The sequence below is a fragment of the Pelobates fuscus genome, chromosome 1 (assembly GCF_036172605.1).
Source record: "Pelobates fuscus isolate aPelFus1 chromosome 1, aPelFus1.pri, whole genome shotgun sequence".
Lineage (NCBI taxonomy): Eukaryota > Metazoa > Chordata > Amphibia > Anura > Pelobatidae > Pelobates > Pelobates fuscus.
In genome coordinates, this window is record NC_086317.1 from 278,028,929 (window position 1) to 278,051,948 (window position 23,020).

The following is a 23,020-nucleotide window of genomic DNA, read 5'->3' on the forward strand; positions in this document are numbered from 1 at the left end:
TATGTGTGTCTTGTGTGTGTGTGTGTCTTGTATGTGTGTGTGTGTCTGTTTGTATGTGTGTGTATGTGTGCCTGTCTGTGTCTTTGTGTGTGTGTGTATGTATGTGTGTCTTGTGTGTCTGTATGTATGTGTGCCTGTCTGTGTGTCTGTATGTGTGTCTGTATGTATGTATGTGTGTCTTGTCTGTATGTGTCCTATGTGTGTCTTGTGTGTGCGTGTGTGTGTCTTGTGTGTGCATGTCTGTGTGTGTCTGTTTGTATATGTGCCTGTCTGTTTGTATGTGTGTGTATGTGCGCCTGTCTGTGTCTGTATGTGTGTCTTGTGTGTGTATGTCTTGTATGTGTGTGTGTGTGTGTGTGTCTTGTATGTGTGTGTGTGTGTGTGTGGCTTGTATGTGTGTGTGTGTGTCTGTATGTATGTGTGTCTTGTGTGTGTGTGTCTTGTATGTGTGCCTGTCTGTTATAGTGGACTATAGTAAGTGGGCTACCTAGCTTAGCCTTCCTACTGGGCATTGCTATAAGGAAGGTTAAAAAATAGAAAAAAGGGGAAAAAAAGGTGGGGAGGGGAATTGAGGAGGGAGAGGAGATGAGCTGACGCACAAATGAGAAATCATATTATGCGCAAACAGAGAAGTCGTCTGAATATCACTGAAAGAGACATTCGTTTGTTCCTTACGAAAATCGAACCAGATATCAAATATTTAGTCTTGCAGCATCAACCTCAAGGATCTCATTAATCACTAGTAAAGGTAATTTCAATTTACTTTATTGTTTTCTCATTAAACTTTATAAAGTTAAAAACCTTATAAACCTGCATTAAGTAGAAATAAAAAGATAAATGTACGTACATTTATTTTTTTAAAAACCCTCCTTTCTTAAAAATATTCCGCATTTGCGCGAAAACTGGTGGGCGGTAAGGACATTTTTTCAACCAAAAAGATGCATTAGTGGGCGGTAGGTAGAAAAAGGTTGACTACCACTGATCTATACACTAAAACTGCTTTATTTAGCTAAAGTAATTTAGGTGACTATAGTGTTCCGTTAAAGCAAACTGAAGGAAAAATAGACAAACAACACTAAAAAGAGAGAAAGAATACATTTGAAACCAATAGAAAAGATTAATATATAGAAAAGTGGGAGCATGTTGTTTTAATAGGTGTAATTACCTCCTGAATTACTTTTGTTTTGAGGAGACTCTGGTGCAGTTTGCGTAAGCAACTCTGGTCTGTAAAATAAAAACACATATCAGCTTTTAACATCAAAAGAAAACTATCATTAAGGATTCAATACTTTGAAAAGTCATTTAAATAGTGTTATTAATTTGCTAAAAAAAATTTACACAAAAGATGTGCCTATGAAGAACCAAAGATCTGATTCAGCACAATAAATGATTTAAATACAACTTAATAGATTGATACACAATACAGTAAATACAATGAAAAAAAAATCACTTGGTTTCTTAAAGGGGAACTGTCACTATTATTTTTAATATAATGTTTTACTTATACTTTATATTTAACAAATACGTGTTTGTAAAACATGAAAACAAACTGCACCCAGACCACTTAAATGAGATGTCTCCTTTTAATATAAATGACAATGGGGCATCATGTGAAAAATGTTAACATGAGTTATAGGTGCTTTCTAAACGTTTGACCCAATGGTGTCATATCCAGAGAAGTGACACGTCCATTTTAATAGCAACTGATGATGCAAACAAAGCAGTTCTGTCACCGTCTGGTGTCTTTCAACAATGTGCAAAGACCACTGGCAGTGACATTGCCACCGTAGATCTGGTGGCAGTAGGAGGCAGAGGAAGGTGAGATTTACTTACCTGAACCAGTCCCTAGCAGGAACCACCATCATCTTCCTACCGCTCTTCTTCTGCCTGCGAGACCCTCCATAGAAAGAGCTTGGAGAGGAGGTGTCTGGGGAAATGATAAGCTTGGGTATTTCATAAGATTTTATCTTATTACGGATTCTATAGTGCCAGGAAAACAAACCCATTTTCCTGGAACGATAGGCTCCTGCAGTGCACCCCTCCCTGGCGCCCCCTCTCCCGCGGCACTGAAGGGGTTAAAGCCCTTTCAGTGACTTACCTGAATCCAGCGCCAAGGGACACCTGCACTAGGTTAGGCTCTGCTTAAACAGCAGTGGGCGGTGACATTGCCACTGTAGATAGAATTGAGCAGTAGGACTTCAGAGGCATAATCTATATACAAAATCTGCTTCATTAGGCTAAAGTTGTATTGGTGACTATAGTGTTCCTTTAAGTATCAAAGGATACATGGGGCTCCATGTTTTTTTAATGCTGCAGGCTGGGGGCACACTAAGAAATACTGTGGTTGAGCGCAATTGTGTGTTATTTTAAAGTATTTAAACGGTATGTGCAGCACACATAGCTCATCTGTCACTCTGAGGCCACTAGCTGTGGCACCATCTGACAGTTTGGACCCTTGGCAAATGGAATATACCTTAGGTTCCTTGGTACCAGCAGAAATGTAATCCCTGCTGATACTTTAACTACATGATGGTCTAGCCATCAACGGACGTTACCGCCCTGCACTGTATGACGAGCGAAACCGTCATGGGGTCCTTAAGTGGCTAATGTGGAGAGAGAGGAAAACAAACGTTTTGCATCTTCCTTAGGCATGATCCCTCTTTTCACAATACAACCTCCCTGCTAGGCATACTATTATGTACCACGCTCAGCCAAAGTGAGATCAGTGTCAGCTGAGTTGCTGCAAGGATTTCAATCCTTAGCCAATCACTTGTCATATGCCCCCTTTGAACATCTTTAATATACTGTGCAGATAAAAAGTCAGTAATTGTCTATGGGGCAGAGTTTAATCAGATTGTGTTGGTGCCCAGATTGTTCCCTTAAAGCCAACATGATTCCAGTGGCCCACTTTATTAGGCATATCATTAATGCAAACAGTCAAACAAGAATTGCATGGCTACAATTTAGAACTGGCAACAAAGAAAATGTGATAAACAAAAACCTGTTAGAGTTTTAAAATAATTGTTGCTGTCTGTTTACCATGCACATTGTAGAGTCAGAATTTTACATACACAATTTCAACTCATCCTGACTTGTGTCAGCTGTATAATCCACCAACAATGTAAGGGTATAAGGAATATTTTTTGCATTCCTTTAAGGCCAATTCAACCATATTGCTTTCATTGGATGCTTCAAGGAGGATAATGCATCATATCACAAACCCAGCACAATGTCAAACTGATTAAAAAACAAAACATTACACTTATTTCACACAAATGGCCTGCACAGTCCTCAGGACTGTCCCTGTGATATATTTAGTAGCATTATTGTATGTTCCAAAAAATCTGCTGGATCTGCATGACCCTGTTGAGTGAGCATGGACACCCCAAATTAATTTTTCCAGCACATTTTGCATCCATGCATTTCTAGGCCGTGTATTTAATAAAGTAGGCAGTGAGAGGTTCTCTTTTGTTTTGTTTTTTTAGGTTACCCTTTAATATCCTATAATTGATCATTTACTACTTCCGTGTAATTATCTATATTATCTATTACATTATACTCCGGTTTGTTTGTTGTATCAATATTTAATTTGTGTCATATTGATTGTTCATTTTATTATTACATTTTAAATTTTTCAATAAAAACTATTTGAAAAGAATGCCGAATTCCTACTACTCACTTTTTGATCACAAATTTGATTCTGTTGCCAGCCTGAATTATCTTCTCCAGCCTTGGGATCCCATACCAGGAGGGGCTCCTGAAAGGTATATTATCAGGCAATCCCTCAACATACATATCACTGGGGTTGGCCTCAAATTTCTGGTATGGTACAGGCATAGGTTCAGTCTTTCCCAAAGCATCAGCTGTAAAAAAAAAAAATATATATATATATATATATATATATATATATATATAAAAAAAATTCAAAAATCCAGAAAAACATCAGTAGGCATAAAACAGAAAAAGGTTACATAATAAAACTTCAGCACTGGTCGTCCCTACTATTACCTTATTAAGGCTTAATTGGTCCACTTTGTTTTCCCTCCCTGTTTTCTCTCTCTTTTTTTTCCCCCACCTGCCTCCCATTTCCTCTTTGCTCTTCTTCCCTTTCTCTCTTCTTTCCATTCCCCCTTTGTTTTCTCATCTCTCTATAGTTCTGAGAGATTCAAAAAATTACAATGAAAAAAAATAAAAATTGGGAATTGACAGTGTTCATATTTTTACGTTAAACACAAATTAGTGAATTGGAGCTTGTCGGTGCATAAACTGCAGTGCAGCTCTTACAACACCAGTGAGGTAAACCACCACAACAACACACAAACCCCAATATACGAAATATATCGTGTGAGCACACAAATGTGAAAGTACAATATGATCAATCAGTGTATATCTAAAAAATAAGAAGATAAATAACAGCATAATATGTATAAATCTAAGAGCAATGCATCTTCTTTAATCAAATTACTCACATTATTCAGAGCCAATCCTAGGCTCCATGTGTCAGCCCTTTTCCCAGGCTGAAATTGAAATACAACTCCAAAGATTGTAAAATACAATTAATTAATCAAAACTGCCAAAAACCAGCACTACGGGATTGTAAACAATACAGTAATCTTTAAACCGCTGGCCCCAAAACACTAAGTGTTTTGACATATTGTCTTCATCAGGTAGGTTCTCTGCCTCTTTCCATCTCCATTTAAAAAGGGCTAAAATTCCTGCATCACGGCACTTTCACAATTTGTCATGTCTTCCGGCCCCGGATGTGACACATATCAAGACCAGAATCACATGATTTGATTACAGAAGATATACTGCTCTTATATTTACAATCTATATTATATCCCATTTAGTTTTTTCAGATATACATTTCATTGGTGTTTCACATTTGTACAATCACACTATATTGTATGTTTCATATATTCAGTGTTTATGTTTTTACCTTTATATTATTCCTGACTGTATTATGTCTCCTGAAGTCAAACTAATTTTTATGCTCATCTGCGTTTATGGCTTAAATGAGTCTGTTACCCACTTACTTGTGACATTTTTTTCTTTATGTCATTTCAATAAAAACTAATTTGGAAAAAATACAGTACCGATCATGTTTTAAATGGAAAAAAAAATTGGTCTAACTAATATATCAAGACAGTGTTATATTTTACATTTGATGCATTGTGTGAGGTTTTCCAACCTAACTGACTACATAGAACAATACAATTAACATGTTCCTACAGGTTTTATTTTCATTGCTGCCTCCAATCTTTTTTTTTTTTTTAATTCTTTATTTATATCGTGCATGAGGGTGACAATTAGATGCGCAAAACCACAACGATTGTTGCGCACCGGTCATAAACATAGGATTACAAACATGTGGTGATAAATGCTAGGCACATTTTTAGTTTTATAGATAAATAACTAGCAGCTACATTCTGATCCAGGCATGCGATATCATACACTAAAATAATAAAAACCGTATTAGCGGCATGCTCAGGTGGCTTGTGGGGAACTTGAGCATAGCTATGCCTACTTTGTGTGTACTCGCAGTGTTCCCTGATGAGTTAGCAGTAGAGTGAACTAAGATAACATAAAAGAACAGAACATAATATAATTGAATACCAAGGCCCTACTAGGTGTATTCATATAAGGGGGTATCCACTCCAGGTGGTATCGTTGTCTCGGTATGCGTTACCGGCGTGCATTGCCATTGTAGTGCCACCCGTGGTTTACTTGGAGGGCAATGGATGCCTATAGATGGTAAGGTTTATTACACCCGGCTATGTGAGAGTTAGGTTCGAGGAGTGTGTTAGGCTATTGTCGGGTGGGGGGGGGGGAGCAATGCGGTCGATAGACCTTCTTGCTGGAGGAGTGTGGGTAATAACAAATAACTTTAGTAGCAGAATAACTTTATCGTGGCCGTATAACATGTAAACATTTTCAACATTTGGATAATCAGATCCTGTACTTCACAGTTCAGAGTCCGACATAGTCAGGTGGTCACAGTTCCACTTAGTGCGGCCGCGGGTCCACGCGGAACAAAGGGTGTCGTTTTACCGGGGTTCCACTTATGTGCCGGTTTGGGTGTAACTTGAGGTTCAGCTGTGTTTAGAGAGTCCTGAGGGAGTCCCAGTGTAGGTAGTAGCGCTCTGGCTTCCTGGAGGTCATGCACTGCATGGTTGGTGTCGCCATGTAGAATCATCAGCTTGCGTGCTAGGTGCCATTTATAACTTAGGCCACTTTTCTGCAGAAGGGTCGTAAATGGCCTGAGCGACCTTCTCCATGCCAAGGTGCCCCCCGTAAGATCAGTAAAAAAGGATAGTTCCATCGTTTCGAATGTGTAGGGGGAGCAGTGTCTAGCCGCTGTTAAGATGGCGGTTCTGGCTGAGAGGTGCTGGAATCGCACGATCAGGTCCCGTGGGGCTGCTGCTGGTGCGGAGGCCGGTTTTGGGGCCCGGAAGAACCCATCCACTGTGATGGCTTTCGCCTGTCGTGGTGATAGTAGGGCCGCTAGTAGGCGCCTCAGGAGGTGCGGAATCTCGGCCTGTGGGATGTTTTCAGGGATGCTCCGTACCTTGATGTTATTGGCCCGGCGTGCTTCCTCCAGTGCCGTGAAACGGCGTTCATAGTCTTCGTTCTGTTTCTGTAGGTCTTGGACCTCTGTTTGTATGGAGGCAAGTTGGTCGGAGCAGACGTTGGAGGCAGTCTAGATCGCTCCCATGCGGCCTGTCAGGCCGTGAATATCATTGCGGAGGGAAGCTACATCTGCATGTATATTCGCCTGGAGGTCCGCGAGGAGCGTTTTTAGCACCGCTGCATTTACCGGTGAAGTCTCCGCCTTTTGGGGGGCCAGTGTTGGGCCTTGCACGGGTGGTAAGTTCACTGCTTCATCCCCCGAGGAGAGGCCGTCTCAAAAGTCAGAATAGGTTTCCGGGTAGGCGGCCATCTTGGGCCTAGCGATCTCCCGTGTCTGCTGTAGAAGATCCACAATATTAGGTCCCTGCCTCGGTTTGTCGGGTTTGATTTTCTTGTTTTTGCGCCCCATATCGAGGTAGTATCTCATTTAGTCCCCACAGGGAGCCTGCAGCCACTCCAACCGGGTGTAAGAGGTGTTTTTAGGTCCGAAAATGCCGGAGCTCTCTCGCCATGCGACTGTCCAGCTCGGCTGCTAGGCTCCGCCCCCGCTGCCTCCAATCTTAACCTTATAAGTAACCAGTTTCACCTCACTGACAATATCTTTATAACCTCAGACAAACTGCCGCACCTCAATTGTAAGTGTACTTTAAAATATGAAAACATGCAGTCTCTTTAAAAATAAAAAATAAACCCCTCTCTCGCTCTCGTCAACTATCCCATCCTTTTACCTATCATTCAATACCTTCTCTTCCTTTCATACCATCATACCAATGTTTCTCGATTTTCTAAACTTTGAAACTAATCTCCTTTGTCTCTGAAGGTTTCTACATTATAGAAGTTAATATCTGGAGTGAAACTAATTAATATATAGACTAGTTAAGTAATGGAAATATACTTACCAAACTTTTTACAAAACAGCTGATCAACAATTTTTCTTAGCTTTGTTATTTTGGTATACCATTCTTCTTTCACTAACAAAACAGATAAAAGGTAAAAGTCACTATTTGCTTACTACTGGTATGGGGAACACGTGTTGATCTCATATGGTGATATAAGCGGTTTACATTTCAGAATTACTGAAACACTCCAGAATATTTTGTGTGACATATCAATTAAAGATACACTCCAGATTCATTAAAGATACACTCCAGGCACCAGCACAACATTAAAGCAGTGAGATTTTGACTTAAATTATTTTCTTTTGTCGAATTAAAAATAAGAAAATAAATGCTCTACATCATAATCCTTTGTCCTTTAACAATTCAGAAAATACTAAGTGTGTTAAAAAATGACAAGCTTAGAGTCATGTCTACAAATGCTCGCAGTTTAGGGAATAAGAATCATGAACTTGTGGCAATAATGGCAACTGATAATGTAGATTTAGTCGCTGTTATATACGAAGCATGGTCTTGTTACCAGTGGGGTACCTCAAGGATCTGTATTTGGACTCAGTCTCTTGAATATTTTTATTAGTGATATTGCATAAAGTCTTGGTGGCAAGGTATGTCTTTTTGATGATGATACTAAGATATGTATCAGGGCAAAAGATTTATGTAAACTAGAAAAATGGTAAGAGTTGTGGCAGCTGACACTTAATGTGGATAAGTGCAAGATAATGCATCTTGGACGTAAAAACCCAAGGGCAGAGTACAGAATATTTGATAGAGTCCTAATCTCAACATCTGAGGAAAGGTATTTAGGGGGGATTATTTCAGGTGACTTAAAGGTAGGCAGACAATGTAATAGGGCAACAGGAAATGCTAGCAGAATGCTTGGTTGTCTATGGAGAGGTATTAGCAGTAGAAAGAGGGAAGTGCTAATGCCATTGTACACAACACTGGTGAGACCTCGCTAGGAGTAGTGTACACAGTACTGGAGACCGTATCTTCAGAAGAATATTGATAATTTAGAGAGAGAGTTCAGAGAAGGGCTACTAAATTGGCTCATGGATTGCAGAATAAAACTTACAAGGAAAAGTTAAAGGATCTTAACATGTATGGCTTGGAGGAAAGACAAGACAAGGGAGATATGATAGACACATTTAAATACTTAAATGGGAATCAACACAGTTGAGACTATATTTAAAAGAAGAAAAACTATAACAACAAGAGGACAGTCTTAAATTAGAGGAGCAGAGGTTTAAAAATAAGATCAGGAAGTATTACTTTACTGAGAGGGTAGTGGATGCATGGAATAGCCTTCCCGCTGAAGTGGTAGAGGTTAACACAGTGTAGGAGATTAAAGGAACACTATAGTCACCTAAATTACTTTAGCTAAATAAAGCAGTTCTAGTGTATAGATCATTCCCTTGCAAGTTCACTGCTCAATTCACTGTCATTTAGGAGTTAAATCACTTTGTTTCTGTTTATGCAGCCCTAGCCACACCTCCCCTGGCTATGATTGACAGGGCCTGCATGAAAACAAAACTGGTTTAAATTTCAAAACAGATGTAATTTACCTTAAATAATTGTATCTCAATCTCTAAATTGAACTTTAATCACATACAGGAGGCTCTTGCAGGGTCTAGCAAGCTATTAACATAGCAGGGAATAAGAAAATCTTAATTAAACAGAACTTGAAATAAAGAAAGCCTAAATAGGGCTCTCTTTACAGGAAGTGTTTATGGAAGGCTGTGCAAGTCACATGCAGGGAGATGTGACTAGGGTTCATAAACAAAGGGATTTAACTCCTAAATGGCAGAGGATTGAGCAGTGAGGCTGCAGGGGCATGTTCTATAAACCAAAACTGCTTCATTAAGCAAAAGTTGTTCAGGTGACTATAGTGTCCCTTTAAGCATGCGTGGGATAGGCATAAGGCTATCCTAGCTATAAGATAAGGCCAGGGACTAATTAAAGTATTTAGAAAATTGGGCAGACTAGATGGGTCTGCCATCACATTCTATGTTTCTATGTTTCTCCTTTCCTGCGGGTTCATGTACTTGTGCAAAGGTCCCTTTTGTCCCTCCTAACTTGCAGTGTCCAATAACAAAGTTTTATATGTCATCAGAAAGCACAGTAAAGCCTTCTGGACAGTTGCAGTATAGCTCACTACTTTTATAAGCAGAAAGCTCATAACTGAACTAGAACTCTCAGGAACCCCAGCTTTAAGCAGAACTGTATTTAAGTACACACCGCTTTAAGATCTGCTAAAACAGTCACCAATTTACACTTTTTACACCTGCTGGGTTAAACAGGTCTAGCAGTTCAAACGCTACAAAACATACGAATATACAAATAACTAGCTAAGCTACATCCTGGAAAGGGCAATGTTCAAGGCCAAAGTAATGTGTGGGAATTAGCACATAATGACGGAATGTTAAAAAGGAGTATGCTTGATGATGGATTATCTATACAGCGCACTGCTTAGATTGTGATTGCCCATTTAAATGATGACATTTTGACCGTTTTGTTAATTCTGTATTTATTTATTATTTACCTATACAATGCAGGATAATAAGTGAACAAATGTCGCTTACCAGATTTGTTTGTTATTTATGTGTAAGCACACCATATGCATGTAGATATAATATATAGAAGGTTAAAGAGAAAGGTGGAAAAGTAACACGTAAGAAGACAGAGCATCATTTAAAGAACTGGACATACAAGACTGGGTATGGCATTTCTAAAAACCTACAAAGTGAAACAGTAAAAGGCATGTGTCAGTATAAACAAGCAAATAAATTGTTTGGGACTAGACTCTAGTGTCAAAGTTACTGTAAGTGCGAAGCTGTGTGTTATTACAGTGTATTGTACATAGCTTTGTATATGGATTTTTGTATTATTGTTGCGGGATTTTGTAGTACTTCACAAATGTATCCAGTCTATGCACATAGGTTTGTGTTCATACTTGTTACATACCTCCTGTGTTTTGTTTTTCAATGAGTAAGGGTTCTCTTGCAGAAGTCAAAACCTCAGGTCTTTGAGTAGAAAAATGAAAGGAAAGGAAAAAAAGTTACATTCATCATTACATTTAAACAGCTGCCATGATAACAACATATTTAAACATGCTTACAATATTTGGCACACATATTTTGTACAAATTCAGTAACTGTCATCTATTTTTTCAAAATTGAAACTCAAACTGCACGCAAATGATTTATTTTTCTACACTACTTCCAAGGGTGGATCATGCACTTGCAGCATCCAACACACCTTAGTTTATCTTCGGAACCATTAAGTATGCTAATCCTGGATAACTATACACTTTCACTTTCCCCATAAAGCAATTCATTTAGTAAACTTTGTAGGGAAAGTAATAAAGAAGAATTGTAATCCAAGGTCAAACATTATTTTAAGAGTTAAAGTATGTCGTGTTGATTCATATAATTAAACTGTTGTTGAAAGAATTTCTCCAAGAACAAAGACCAATTCAGTATTTTGAAGTGGTCATGATGCAAGGATCTTGCATGTACAATATTTCAGTATGAAATTTGGACTACCTGCCAGAGGTGTAACTCACTAATGTCAATGCTGTGCATATTCTGTGCACAGACACTCATTTATTGTCTGAGAGCAATTCAGCCAGTGAATAGATGGCAGGATTTCTAACGACTTCTGCAGCTCCATTACAGAAGTATCTACGCCTGGTGGGAGGGCAAACCATTGCATTGCAAAACAGTTTGCCCCATTACTGGGAAAAGGTGCCAAGGTATCATATGCTTAGGAGTAATCCTTTAAGTGACTACTTTTGAAATGGGTCACTGAACCAATTTTGCAATTAAAGAATGGTTTGCCAAGCATGAAGCGCTTATGTATGCAATTTTCCTATCAGAAAAAGGAAAGAACCCCAGTGGATTAACCCCTTAAGGACACATGACATGTGTGACATGTCATGATTCCCTTTTATTCCAGAAGTTTGGTCCTTAAGGGGTTAAGTCTATTCTCCCTCTTTCTCTGCTCCCTCACATTGTGCTTTGCTGTGTGGACAGCTCCGAGCTATATCATCAGTTGTTTTCCCCAGCATAATGTTACTGAAAGGTTCCACAGCACTGTGTAGCAAGAGCGTAAAGAGAGAATGATAAGTGAGTTGGGGAAACCTTGATTCATTCTCTTCCAAAGCACAAAGATGCAAGTACCAATCTGGCAGTTAGAACCAGCAGAGGGAACAGTGCGAACACCATTCCCATTTGATCCCATTGCACTTAAGACCTGTATCCAACTGTACGCTCCCCCCCAACCCCAAAACAAAGCTACTAAAAAAAAAAAAAAAAATTAAAAAAGGATTCACTTTTTGATCACAAATCGTATTCGTTCCTTGGCTAACAGTATCCTTTCGAGGCGTGGAATTCCATAAGTCGAAGGTCTCCTAAAAGGAATTCCTTCTGGGAGTCCTTCCACGTATAAATCTTCTGTATAGGATTGGAAGAGGTGATATGGAATTGATACGGAATCTGTGGTATTTATAGCTAAGGCTAAGGAAAAAAAATAAAAAAAACAACAACAATGAGATACAAACATTACACATAATAAAACTGATTTCTTAAAGTTACAGTAAAAAATGAAAACGAATCAAAAAGCTGGAGTAGCAAACAGATTGTCCTAAACTATTGTTCTCAAATCAACACAAGATGCCCCACTGATAAAAACCTGTTTGAGAATGGGTATTGTAAATGCCTTAAACAGCATACAAGAGAACCAAGAGACATCAGATAACTGAATTTACTAAACCAGTTTCACTTTATTAAATTTTATTTATCTATACAGATGAATTCTGTTTAATTGTAAAACAAAATGAAGATTACAAAAAGCAAAAAAAAAAAAAAAAAAAACTTCTACTAAAAGGTAGCAGAGAAATTGAGTTAGGCATAAGTATAGCCAATACTTGCACTCAGCTCTCAATGAAAGACTTCCTAGTTTGCCACCCAAACCTGCGAATGTTCTATCAGCACAATTATTTTTATAACTATTATTTTGATGGTGCAGTCATTGTGGGCGAACTCAGGGAGAAAGAAAATAAAAATCTCATCATTAAATAAATGTCACAGTGATTACAAGGAAGCAAAGATATATGAGTTTTTGTTTGACCCTGTCATTATTCCCTTGTGTCTATCTTACTTGATGCTCTGCATTATCACACAGGCATCTGCATACTAGACTTGCGCAAAAAATGCATTTCTGCTGGTCCAAAAAAAATCTACACACATGTAAAGCAATCTGCCCGGGATATACTTATGGGGTCGAATTCATTAAATAAAACTCTGCAGGTGAATACCGGATGGATCAATTAGTTTTGACTTAGAACTGAAATAATTTGATTTGTTTGTACCAGACGAAAGCATTTGTGCACATGTCTACTACATACTACATCATGAGTGGGCCACGGTGGCCCTCTCAGAGACACCAGAGAAGTAAATGATTTACAGTTTATTCATTCATACCATATTTTCTCTCAAACAATGCCTCCACTTGTTTCCTTAGTTCTGTAATTCGTTCATTCCACTTATCTGCAAAGGAAAATAACACAAAATAGAGATACATCGATAATGTAGTTAGACCAATGCCTCTTAAAGAAACACTCCATTGATTTTTTTTATTTTATTGTTTAGTATATGTACCTACAAAGAAAACAGTCATCTATTTTTTCTGCATGTTTTTTTTTTGAAGGTATATAAAAATACAGCTTCACATAATATTTATTTATATAAATAAAGCACTCGATGTTCCCACCATAATTTCAGTTATAAGGTGGCTGGCATTACCTGATGGGTATTTATAACACTACAATCCTCTACAACAGCGTTTCCCAATTGGTGTTCTGCGGCGCTTTGCCCATTGGATGGCCCAAGCACTTAGAGCCATCCGACCGGTATCACTGAACAGGGGCCTAGTCAGGTGCTTTTAAGACCGTAATCGGGCCCCTGTAGTATCGGATGCTGGGAGGAAGTGATAGCCTGTCACTTCCTCCCAGACTTGGAGAGCACCAGCCAAATGGAGAGAGGCAGTAGCGGGAGGGAGCTGCTGTAGACTCCACACACCAGCAGCAAGCAGCACTCCAAGCATGCCACTCCCGCAGAAAAAGATAAGAGGGTGGCTGCAAAATTTAAACATTATGACTTGTGTGTGGTGTATTTGAGTGTATGTGCCATTGTGTATCTGTGTGTCAGTGTGTGTATTTATTTATGTGTTAGTGTATCCATCTGCCAGTGTGTGTATCTGTATGTCAGTGTGTATCTGAGTATGTGCCAGTGTGTGTGTGTGTGTGTGTGTGTCTGTGTGTATGTGTATCTGTGTCAGTGTATCTTGTTTGTATATCTGTCCATGTGTGTATCTGAGTGTGTGTATGTCAGTGTGTTTGTTTGTTAATGTGTATGTATATCTGTGTAAGTATGTATGTGGCTGTGTATGTGCAGACATCCCAGAAATCAAACACCAACACAACCCGAAAACACACCCCTGCAAACACAAACATGACATACAAAGACACTCCTGAACAACTCCAAAATTATATACAAACACTCTAACACACCCTTCACTCACACACATCCGCATTTAAAATCCAACAAAACATCCAAACACACTATTGCACACAAATGCAAACATTACATACAAACACACCCCTGTATTAAAATGATAAAATTATATACAAACACCAACTCCTGCACCTGCTCCTAACTACTACAATCTGCTTACTATATGCAGATATACACACACACCAAAAAAGAAAACATAGTGCACTGTTAATTAAAAAGCGCACAATGTTTTTATTTTTTTTGGGGGGGGGGCAAAGGTGTTCCACAATTTTGGTACACTATGTCAAAGGGTTCCAAAAAAAAAAAAAACCTCTGCTCTACACCAAAACTTCAGTCATACTGAATTAGTTAAATACTGCACTTGCAAATATCTGGAACTAGAGGAAAATTAGCAACAATGACACGGCCACTTGTATCAGTAAATCTTCTTTACGGAGTAAAAAAATGAAAAAAAACTGTATATACCAGATAGCAGCAGCTAGAGACCTGTGTCTTTCCCCTTTGATGGAATTTGCTGGCGCTTTATAAATAATAAAAAAAAAATAATAATAATTGCAGCTACAGACCATGGAATTGACCAATCAGAGTGTTCTCATTGAAAGCCCTCTGCGCTGGAGCCCCCCGAGCATGTGCTATTTTACATTAATCTGTAACACACCTCATTGAGAGCTTGGAAAGGCAGTGCGCAAGACACTTCTGGATGCTCTGTAAAGCTAACCGAAGCAGAAGAAAACTTCCCCAACGATCTGTGTGACAGTCAAAGAGGTGTTTTGCACCCAGTTATAAATGTGCCAATATCTACTCACAGATTGTAAGCTCATTTGTGCATGGCCTTTTTCACCGCTTGTCTCGGTTATATTCTACATGTAACATTACTTGTTGTCCGATATTTTATAATTGTAAAGCACTGTTTAATATGTTGGTGCTATATAATTGATAATAACATTCTCCCCCCCCCTCCCCCAGTTAATAAAAGAGCCCGGATCGAGACAAGCAAGGAGTTGCAGCAAGCTGAAGGGCTTCATGTATCTGAAATGTTCCTTTAGGACACAACAATTAAATAAATCTAAACATTGCGTCTATAGAAGTCAATGAATATACTTACCAAAGTTAAACTCTCGTGCTTTTCTTTTGCATTGTGTTGACTGATCAATGATCTTCTTCTTATGTGGTGGCGAGTAATCATCTTCTGGGGCACAAAAGAACAACAGAATTGACTTTTAGAAAATGATGCAAACAACCATTATTAGCATTTATATATCCTTCCAACTAATCATTTCATAGCAATGTGATTGGCTGGGATCAAGACAATATTCCAATATAAAAATGCAAACAAGCCCACACTGAACAACCTGTGTCTACAAACAACTACTCCTTTGTAAAATCGGTTGTACTTGGCTCACTTCCATAATGAGCCCTCTTTTTGATTCCTGCTACATAAACATATGATTACAACAATTTATATTCTGGCTGTGGTCATCCAAGCAGTAGTGAAGATATGTGACCATATATTCAATTGTTTATGGTCCTCTCACTTTATTCCCTAGTACCCCTTGTTGCCTTACACTGTGTAACTCCACTGCTAGTAGACAACTGCATAATACAGTCAGATGATTCCTCTGTACAAAACAAAATGCACTAAACTCAATACATTAATTCAAAATAAAAATATTTTTGAGCTCCAATATTTTTTTTAAAGTATCTCTAAGCAGAATACTTCTCTTCGGGTAGCAAAAGCTAAAAAGTATCAAATATATCGTCCCTATAGCCGAAAACAAATCAAGATATCTAATTTGCAAAGCAAGCAGGCTTAAACCTGCACAAAATGGTTCGTGGTTATCTATGCAGTGTCTTTACGCTTAGATATGCAATGTGTGGGGGGACAGACTGTTTTATTCATACCCATCATAGCAGTCTTCAGTTGACAATCATTTCGATTTATATAAGCAGAAGTGACAAATCATCTTTAGAGTTCGCACAAATACATATCACATGCACTGATCACTGACTTTGTTACAACGATCACTAACAGTGCAGCTGCATTTAGCATGCATGTGAAATAAAGAAGTATTGCTATATTATTTAACCCCTTCATTACCGAAAAATTTTGATTGGAAAAAATATCAGCATAACATTGATGTGAAGGAAGGGATGCCTAGCTAGCATATAAGCATACCATAACACAGCAATGTTTTGTAGAGATAGTTTGCAGACAAAAAAAAAAAATGTAAATTACATAAATCTTACACAATTAGATTTTTTCACTTATTCATTCATCCTTTATAAAAAATATTTGGGAAATGAATAGCTCTGGAAAGTATACAGTGTCCTTTATCTAGCAATATTTCACACAGGGTCTGAAATGTTATTATAAAAGCAAAACTTCCATTATTCTCACATAGAGTACATGTGACAAAATAGATACATCAAAATAGTCAAATACTTTGCTTATAGATCTTTGCAAGGACCCTGAACTCATTACTAGGCAGTACAGCCCACTAAAACTTGAAACAGAATGTAAAAAGAATGTCCACAATTTAACATAATGCCCGCATACAGTAAAAACAGTTAACTCATACTGACAATGAAATGGTCCATTCACTCCTCCCTTCCCTGAAAGTAGGAATAATATATCCCATTGAAAGTTACTTTACTGTTCTGAAGCAGGAGCTGAACTTACACTTCAACAAATTTGCAGGCATTATATCTGTGACTAGTGGCTTCTGACAAAGAAATGTGTTCCTATATAGCCTGGTTAAACATAACTTAATGTATTAATGAGGGTGAGAGACTTTGTGGATTAGATATTATACTGTATAATACATGAAAATAAAAAAAAACTTTTATACTAGATTTGGGTACTGAAGGGGTTAAATGGAATGGTTTCTCGCCTTTTTTTCCATTTTAGTTTATAAAACTGACCTTCTATGGTGACCTCAACTTCAGGGTCCTCACTTGTTTCAGAAGGCGCTTGTAGCGTTGAATCTTAGAAGAAGAAAGAAGAAGAAGCAGCCCAAATAACACTACTTATTTTGCCTTTATTGAAAAATGACAACTCCTTAGATTGGTCTTCAAGTATCCTACTTGTGGGCTTCTCTGTACCAAAAATGTGTGCAGCTCCATACTCAATTACAGTCAAAAATAGCCAATCACACATTAAGATATAGTTATATATCTAATATTGTGAAAAAAAATCTTGGCATTGACACTTATTATGTATTTTAGAATAATTTATCATTACTGTAAGTATGATATTGTCATTGCTCCAAATAATATAGTATACGGAGAAGAATATGTTGAGTATTTCCCATCTTAACAATAAGTTGTTTAATCTACTGATGTACTCCTGGACCTGCCTACTATATTAACCCCTTAAGGACCATACTTCTGGAATAAAAGGGAATCATGACATGTCACACATGTCCTGTGTCCTTAAGGGGTTAAAGTAACACTCCATTTATTTATTTTTAATAATTTAAAAGATATACTGCCAATGAAAAAAATGCATACTTTTTTTTTCTGCCTGTCTTCTTCATATACAACTTAGGTGTATATAAAAAACAAACAAAACGAAAAAAACAACCCACATATTGCAAAAGATGCAGATCTTTTATCTACAGCCTTTGTAAGCTTTCAGTCTGTGTCTCACTGAGAAGCCTCTGTGCTGGAGCCAGGAGTGAGCACACAACTATTGAATGCTTCTCAAGGAGCTATGATACAGCTCATTGATAAGGGGAATACACGAGTGTGCGCTAGCACAGCGCACCTGCCGTTTGCATTAGCTCCATAGAGCTAACGGAAGAGGAAGAAAACTTCCCTCGCTTTCAGATTTACAGGCAGGGAAGGGTTTCTGCCATGTAAAGTGCCAATTCCTGAAGTCTTTTATAGGTATGGAGTATCCTGTTTGACTAAAATAAACTAGTTTCAGCCTAATGTATTTTGGGGGTAAATTCAGATTTTTACTTCATGGAGCACTGTAGGGTAATTGCAGGGATATTGACTCAGTCAAATCATGTTCAATATTATTGATATAAAGTCTGTGAGTGAACACTTATCTTCCAATTCATTTTATCCTCAGCTAGACAAATTTAAAGTAGAAAAGAAAATCGGTGAGGAGGGGCTACACTGTGGGATAACGGGGAACCCAAATGTCAAACCTCTTGCTCTGATAGAGAAAAAGTGAACTTCGAAGGGCAATTATTACAATCACATCAATAATTATGGAATCGAATTGGTCAAACCCTTCAAATTGTTTTTTCAAACTATTTTATACAGGGCAGAGTATTCAAGATTAGGAAAAGAAGAAATTAAAATCCTACACAGGAGAAAAAATACAAAGAAGAAGTTAAGATAAAGCACTAGTTCAAAGCACTAGTTCAATTATTTGGAAAAGAATGATAATTCCTTCATTCTTTTGAAATAATCTATATTACCAACAGCAAGCAGCGTGCATTACATCACGTTCTTTTCTTGAGGAACACAAATCAAACTACAGCAAAGAACTGAGACAGTAAAACTCAAAAAAAAAATGTGTAGCTAGATAAATACCATCTAATAACCGTATGGAAATATATATTTTTGTGTGCAAAGAAATAGTAATAAATTCAATACCATTCTTAGCACTAAGTAGTTATTGTTTACATTTACTCTAACATGATTGCTCTATTTTTAGCATTTTACAAGTGAGGGGGAAAAAAAGGATCTTCAGAGATAGGTCATAATACTGTATATTGTAAGTCACACATAGGAGGCTCAATAATTATTATAAATATAAAACAGAAACCAAAAGCAGACAGTACATAAAATTCTAAGCTGTTCTACCATTTGTGAGTTCCGTTTTCAGAAGTGTTTTAATAAAACCAATATATTTGAATATAAAATGTCATACTGGCTCCAAGAAAGCCACAACCCTTGGATATGGCTGCATTTTTGTATGACTGTATTTCAAGCCCTCTACGGAGCTTTCATTTCAGTTTTCACCTAGTGATATTGGCATAAAATGGGTAATATGTTGAGAAACAGTAGAGATGCTTGATGTGGTTTATATCCACACATTGTTTTGCACGAACGTCAGTGCTTGGTATGGTTGCAAGCCACCATTTTGGTAACAGTATATCGTAATCTGGTCTCACCAGCCCAAATGCTATGTATAAGGATCGCAGAAAGTGTTTGAAAACAAGAGAGAACAGGCTGCCTAAATGCACATAAAATTGTCAAGACTTAATTTTAAGATGCTCTGTAGTTGAAAAAAATGTAAATATAGCAATCCATTACTAGGAACTTTATATTCTAATATCAACTCAAAATTAAAACCACCCTTTACATCACATTCTTGTACATGCAAACTAGGGGAAAAAATACCGTCCAATATGCAATAAGATTTATAATGCTCTTCATTTTCTAGTATGCACGGTAACACTGTTGGGCTCCAAGTTATTATGTGTTTATATGATAAGCGCTATTAATAATCCATACATTTCTTTTGCTTTCATGAATACATTTTTAATTTAGATTTCTTTTCAATGCATGTTCTATTGTAATGGACTTTTCTACTGTGTCTCGAAAATTAAAGGGACACTATAGTCACCAGAACAACTACAGCTTTTAAATGCAAACACTGCCTTTTCAGTGTTTACATTACTGCCTAATAACACCTCTAGTAGCAGTCACTCAGACAGCCACTAGATGTGCTTCCCGGATCAGTGCTTCACAACTGCATGGACGTGCTGAATGTTCCCCACAAAGATGCATTTATTCAAAGCTGAGGAGATGCTGATTGGCACAGAGCGGTGTTTTGCCACGCATGTGCAAGAGCCTCCCAATGCTTTCCCATGGGAAGGCATTGGATTGGTTGAGATCGTCAAAAGAGACCTGCAGGGCAGTGAAATAAAGGGTAGTGTTACATCTTTTTAATGACGCCGGAAGGGAAGGGTTGTTAAATAGCCTCCCTTTCAAATATTTATCAGTAGTGTTTCTACAAAATCAACTACTATTTGCAGTGAATTATTATTATTTATTTTTTTTGCATTATTTTCCAAATGTCATTTTAACTTTGAACAACTATATATCCAGGTCTACTGATAAGGTTAAAGCAAAAATAGGAAAATGTAAACAAATGTATTCATCCATACATGAAAGTGCAAAGATGGCAATATGGAATTACTTACCCTTTAGTGTGTTTGTATTTAGAATATATGCATGTGTACACACAGACACATGCGTAATTATTTATACAGTTAAAAAAAAAAACAACAACATGTAATTGTACAATTTGCGTTTGTACATCCTAGGCTACCGTACCCGATATGATGTCATCACGTGGTACGCAAGGAGAACGGTGGGATGTTTATTTTGGCGGGAGTGCTAGCCTATTTAAGAATATTTGTTGTTTTTATTAACCAGGGCCATCGAAGGGACGCCGTTTCCGAAGAGTGCAGCCCAGGATTCATCTGTCATTTTTTCTTGGATATTTTATGTTTTTGTGCACAGATTTTTGTATATATATATATTTTTATTTTTTTTTTATGTTTGAAAAGATTTATGCATTATTTTTTGACTGTATGATTTATTACTTTGCTGTGGAATCGTACAGAGTATAACCAATGAGACATCTGGTATATCACATATGGATATTGTCCTGCAGGGGCTACTATTTGATTGATGGGACTTCCGTTCTTTATACTTTCTGACAGTCATACCTTAGATATACAGGAATGTTGGAAAACACAGTTGATGTATATGAGCACTTATTGAAGTGCAAGTGTTATGTCGATTGACAGTACAAAAAAAAAAATTAATCTCTTAGCTGCTACCACACTGTAATGTGCAATTCTCCAAAAATCACATCAAAGCCAGAATTTTTTGTACCAGATTCAGTGGTGCGCTTAAGTATGTGAATAAAACTTAATAGTCAATGACACTTGGGCACCCATGACCCTGACGCAGGTTCACTGACTGTCCTTCCCTGCACAACTTTTGAAAGGTACTAACCACTGCATACCGGGAACACCCCACAAGACTTGCCATTTTGGAGATGCTCTGACCCAGTTGCCTAGCAATCAACTGACTGTTCACTTGCTATCTAATATATCCCACCCCTTGGCAGGTGCCATTGTAACAATATGATCAATTTTATTCAGTTCACTTGTAATAGGTTTTAATGTTGAAGCTGATCATATTGTTTTAGAATGACTTTTATGTTGTCTATTTCACAGACCCTCTAGCATCAGTCTCCTTAATTATGATAGGAGATTTTGTTTATAGTATGTTTTCCCCATTATTCTGTTTTAATGACATTAATTTTGTCTACCGTATATACTCGAGTATAAGCCGACCCGAATATAAGCCGAGGCCCCTAAATTTTATCCCAAAAAACTGGGAAAACTTATTGACTCGAGTATAAGACTAGGGTGGGAAATGCAGCAGCTACTGGTAAATTTCTAAATAAAATTAGATCCTAAAAAAAATATATTAATTGAATATTTATTAAAGTGTGTGTATAATGAATGCAGTGTGTGCGTATGTGTGTGTGTATGAGTGCAGCGTGTGTGTATGAATGCAGTGTGTGTATGAGTGCAGTGTGTGTGTGCATGAATGCAGTGTGTGTGTGCATGAATGCAGTGTGTGAATGCAGTGTGTGCAGGGCCAGTGCAAGGATATTTGCCGCCGTAGGCAAAAAAAAATTTGCCGCCCCCTCCCCCCCCATATGTCCTGACTTCCCCTCCTCCTCCCTCAGTGGTCCTTACCTCCCCACCCCCGTGTTCCTTCACTCCCCCCCCCCAGTGGTCCTGACTCACCCCCCCCTAGTGGTCCTTACCCTCCCCTCCCCTAGTGGTCCTTACTTCCCCCTCCCCTCCCATAGTGGTCCTTATCCCACCCCCTCCCTCTCATAGTGGTCCTTATCCCCCTTCTCCCTCCCATAGTGTTCCTTATCCCCCCCCATCCCTCCCATAGTGGTCCATATACCCCCCCCTCCCTCCCATAATGGTCCTTATACCCCCCCTCCCTCCCATAGTGGTCCTTATCCCACCCCCTCCCATAGTGGTCCTTATACCCCCCTCCCTCCCATAGTGGTCCTTATACCCCCCTCCCTCCAATAGTGGTCCTTATCCCCCCCCTCCCTCCCATAGTGGTCCTTATCCCCCCTCCCTCCCATAGTGGTCCTTATACCCCCCTCCCTCCCATAGTGGTCCTTATCCCCCCCATCCCTCCCATAGTGGTCCTTATACCCCCCCTCCCTCCCATAGTGGTCTTTATCCCCCCCTCCCTCCCATAGTGGTCCTTATCCCCCCCTCCCTCCCATAGTGGTCCTTACCCCCCCCCCCTCCCTCCCATAGTGGTCCTTATACCCCCCCTCCCTCCCATAGCGGTCCTTATACCCCCCTCCCTCCCATAGTGGTCCTTAACCCACCCCCTCCCTCCCATAGTGGTCCTTATACCCCCCTCCCTCCCATAGTGGTCCTTATACCCCCCTCCCTCCCATAGTGGTCCTTATACCCCCCCTCCCTCCCATAGTGGTCCTTACCCCCCCCCCCTCCCTCCCATAGTGGTCCTTATACCCCCCCTCCCTCCCATAGCGGTCCTTATACCCCCCTCCCTCCCATAGTGGTCCTTAACCCACCCCCTCCCTCCCATAGTGGTCCTTATACCCCCCTCCCTCCCTCCCATAGTGGTCCTTATACCCCCCCCTCCCTCCCATAGTGGTCCTTATCCCCCCCTCCCTCCCATAGTGGTCCTTACCCCCCCCCCCCCTCCCTCCCATAGTGGTCCTTATACCCCCCCTCCCTCCCATAGCGGTCCTTATACCACCCTCCATCCCATAGTGGTCCTTAACCCACCCCCTCCCTCCCATAGTGGTCCTTATACCCCCCCCCCCCCCTCCCATGGTGGTCCTTATACCCCTTTTTTTTTATTATTAATTTT

General features: G+C 38.9%; 1 protein-coding gene across 5 annotated transcripts in view; it reads right to left on the minus strand.

Annotated features, from left to right (window-relative positions):
• The window catches only part of GTF2I (general transcription factor IIi), an 82,411-nt gene that overhangs the window by 25,540 nt on the left and 33,851 nt on the right, over nt 1-23,020 (minus strand). For 3 of the 5 annotated variants that reach the window (XM_063457402.1, XM_063457404.1, XM_063457403.1), the window contains exons 11-18: nt 17,021-17,083; nt 15,204-15,287; nt 13,007-13,072; nt 11,857-12,040; nt 10,488-10,546; nt 7,530-7,601; nt 3,680-3,863; nt 1,166-1,224 (exon numbers count right to left, since the gene is read on the minus strand). In XM_063457402.1, the coding sequence (XP_063313472.1) occupies nt 1,166-1,224; nt 3,680-3,863; nt 7,530-7,601; nt 10,488-10,546; nt 11,857-12,040; nt 13,007-13,072; nt 15,204-15,287; nt 17,021-17,083 (771 nt within the window). The remainder of the gene's footprint in view (nt 1-1,165; nt 1,225-3,679; nt 3,864-7,529; nt 7,602-10,487; nt 10,547-11,856; nt 12,041-13,006; nt 13,073-15,203; nt 15,288-17,020; nt 17,084-23,020) is intronic. The other 2 variants (XM_063457406.1, XM_063457405.1) reach the window with 2 other exon arrangements.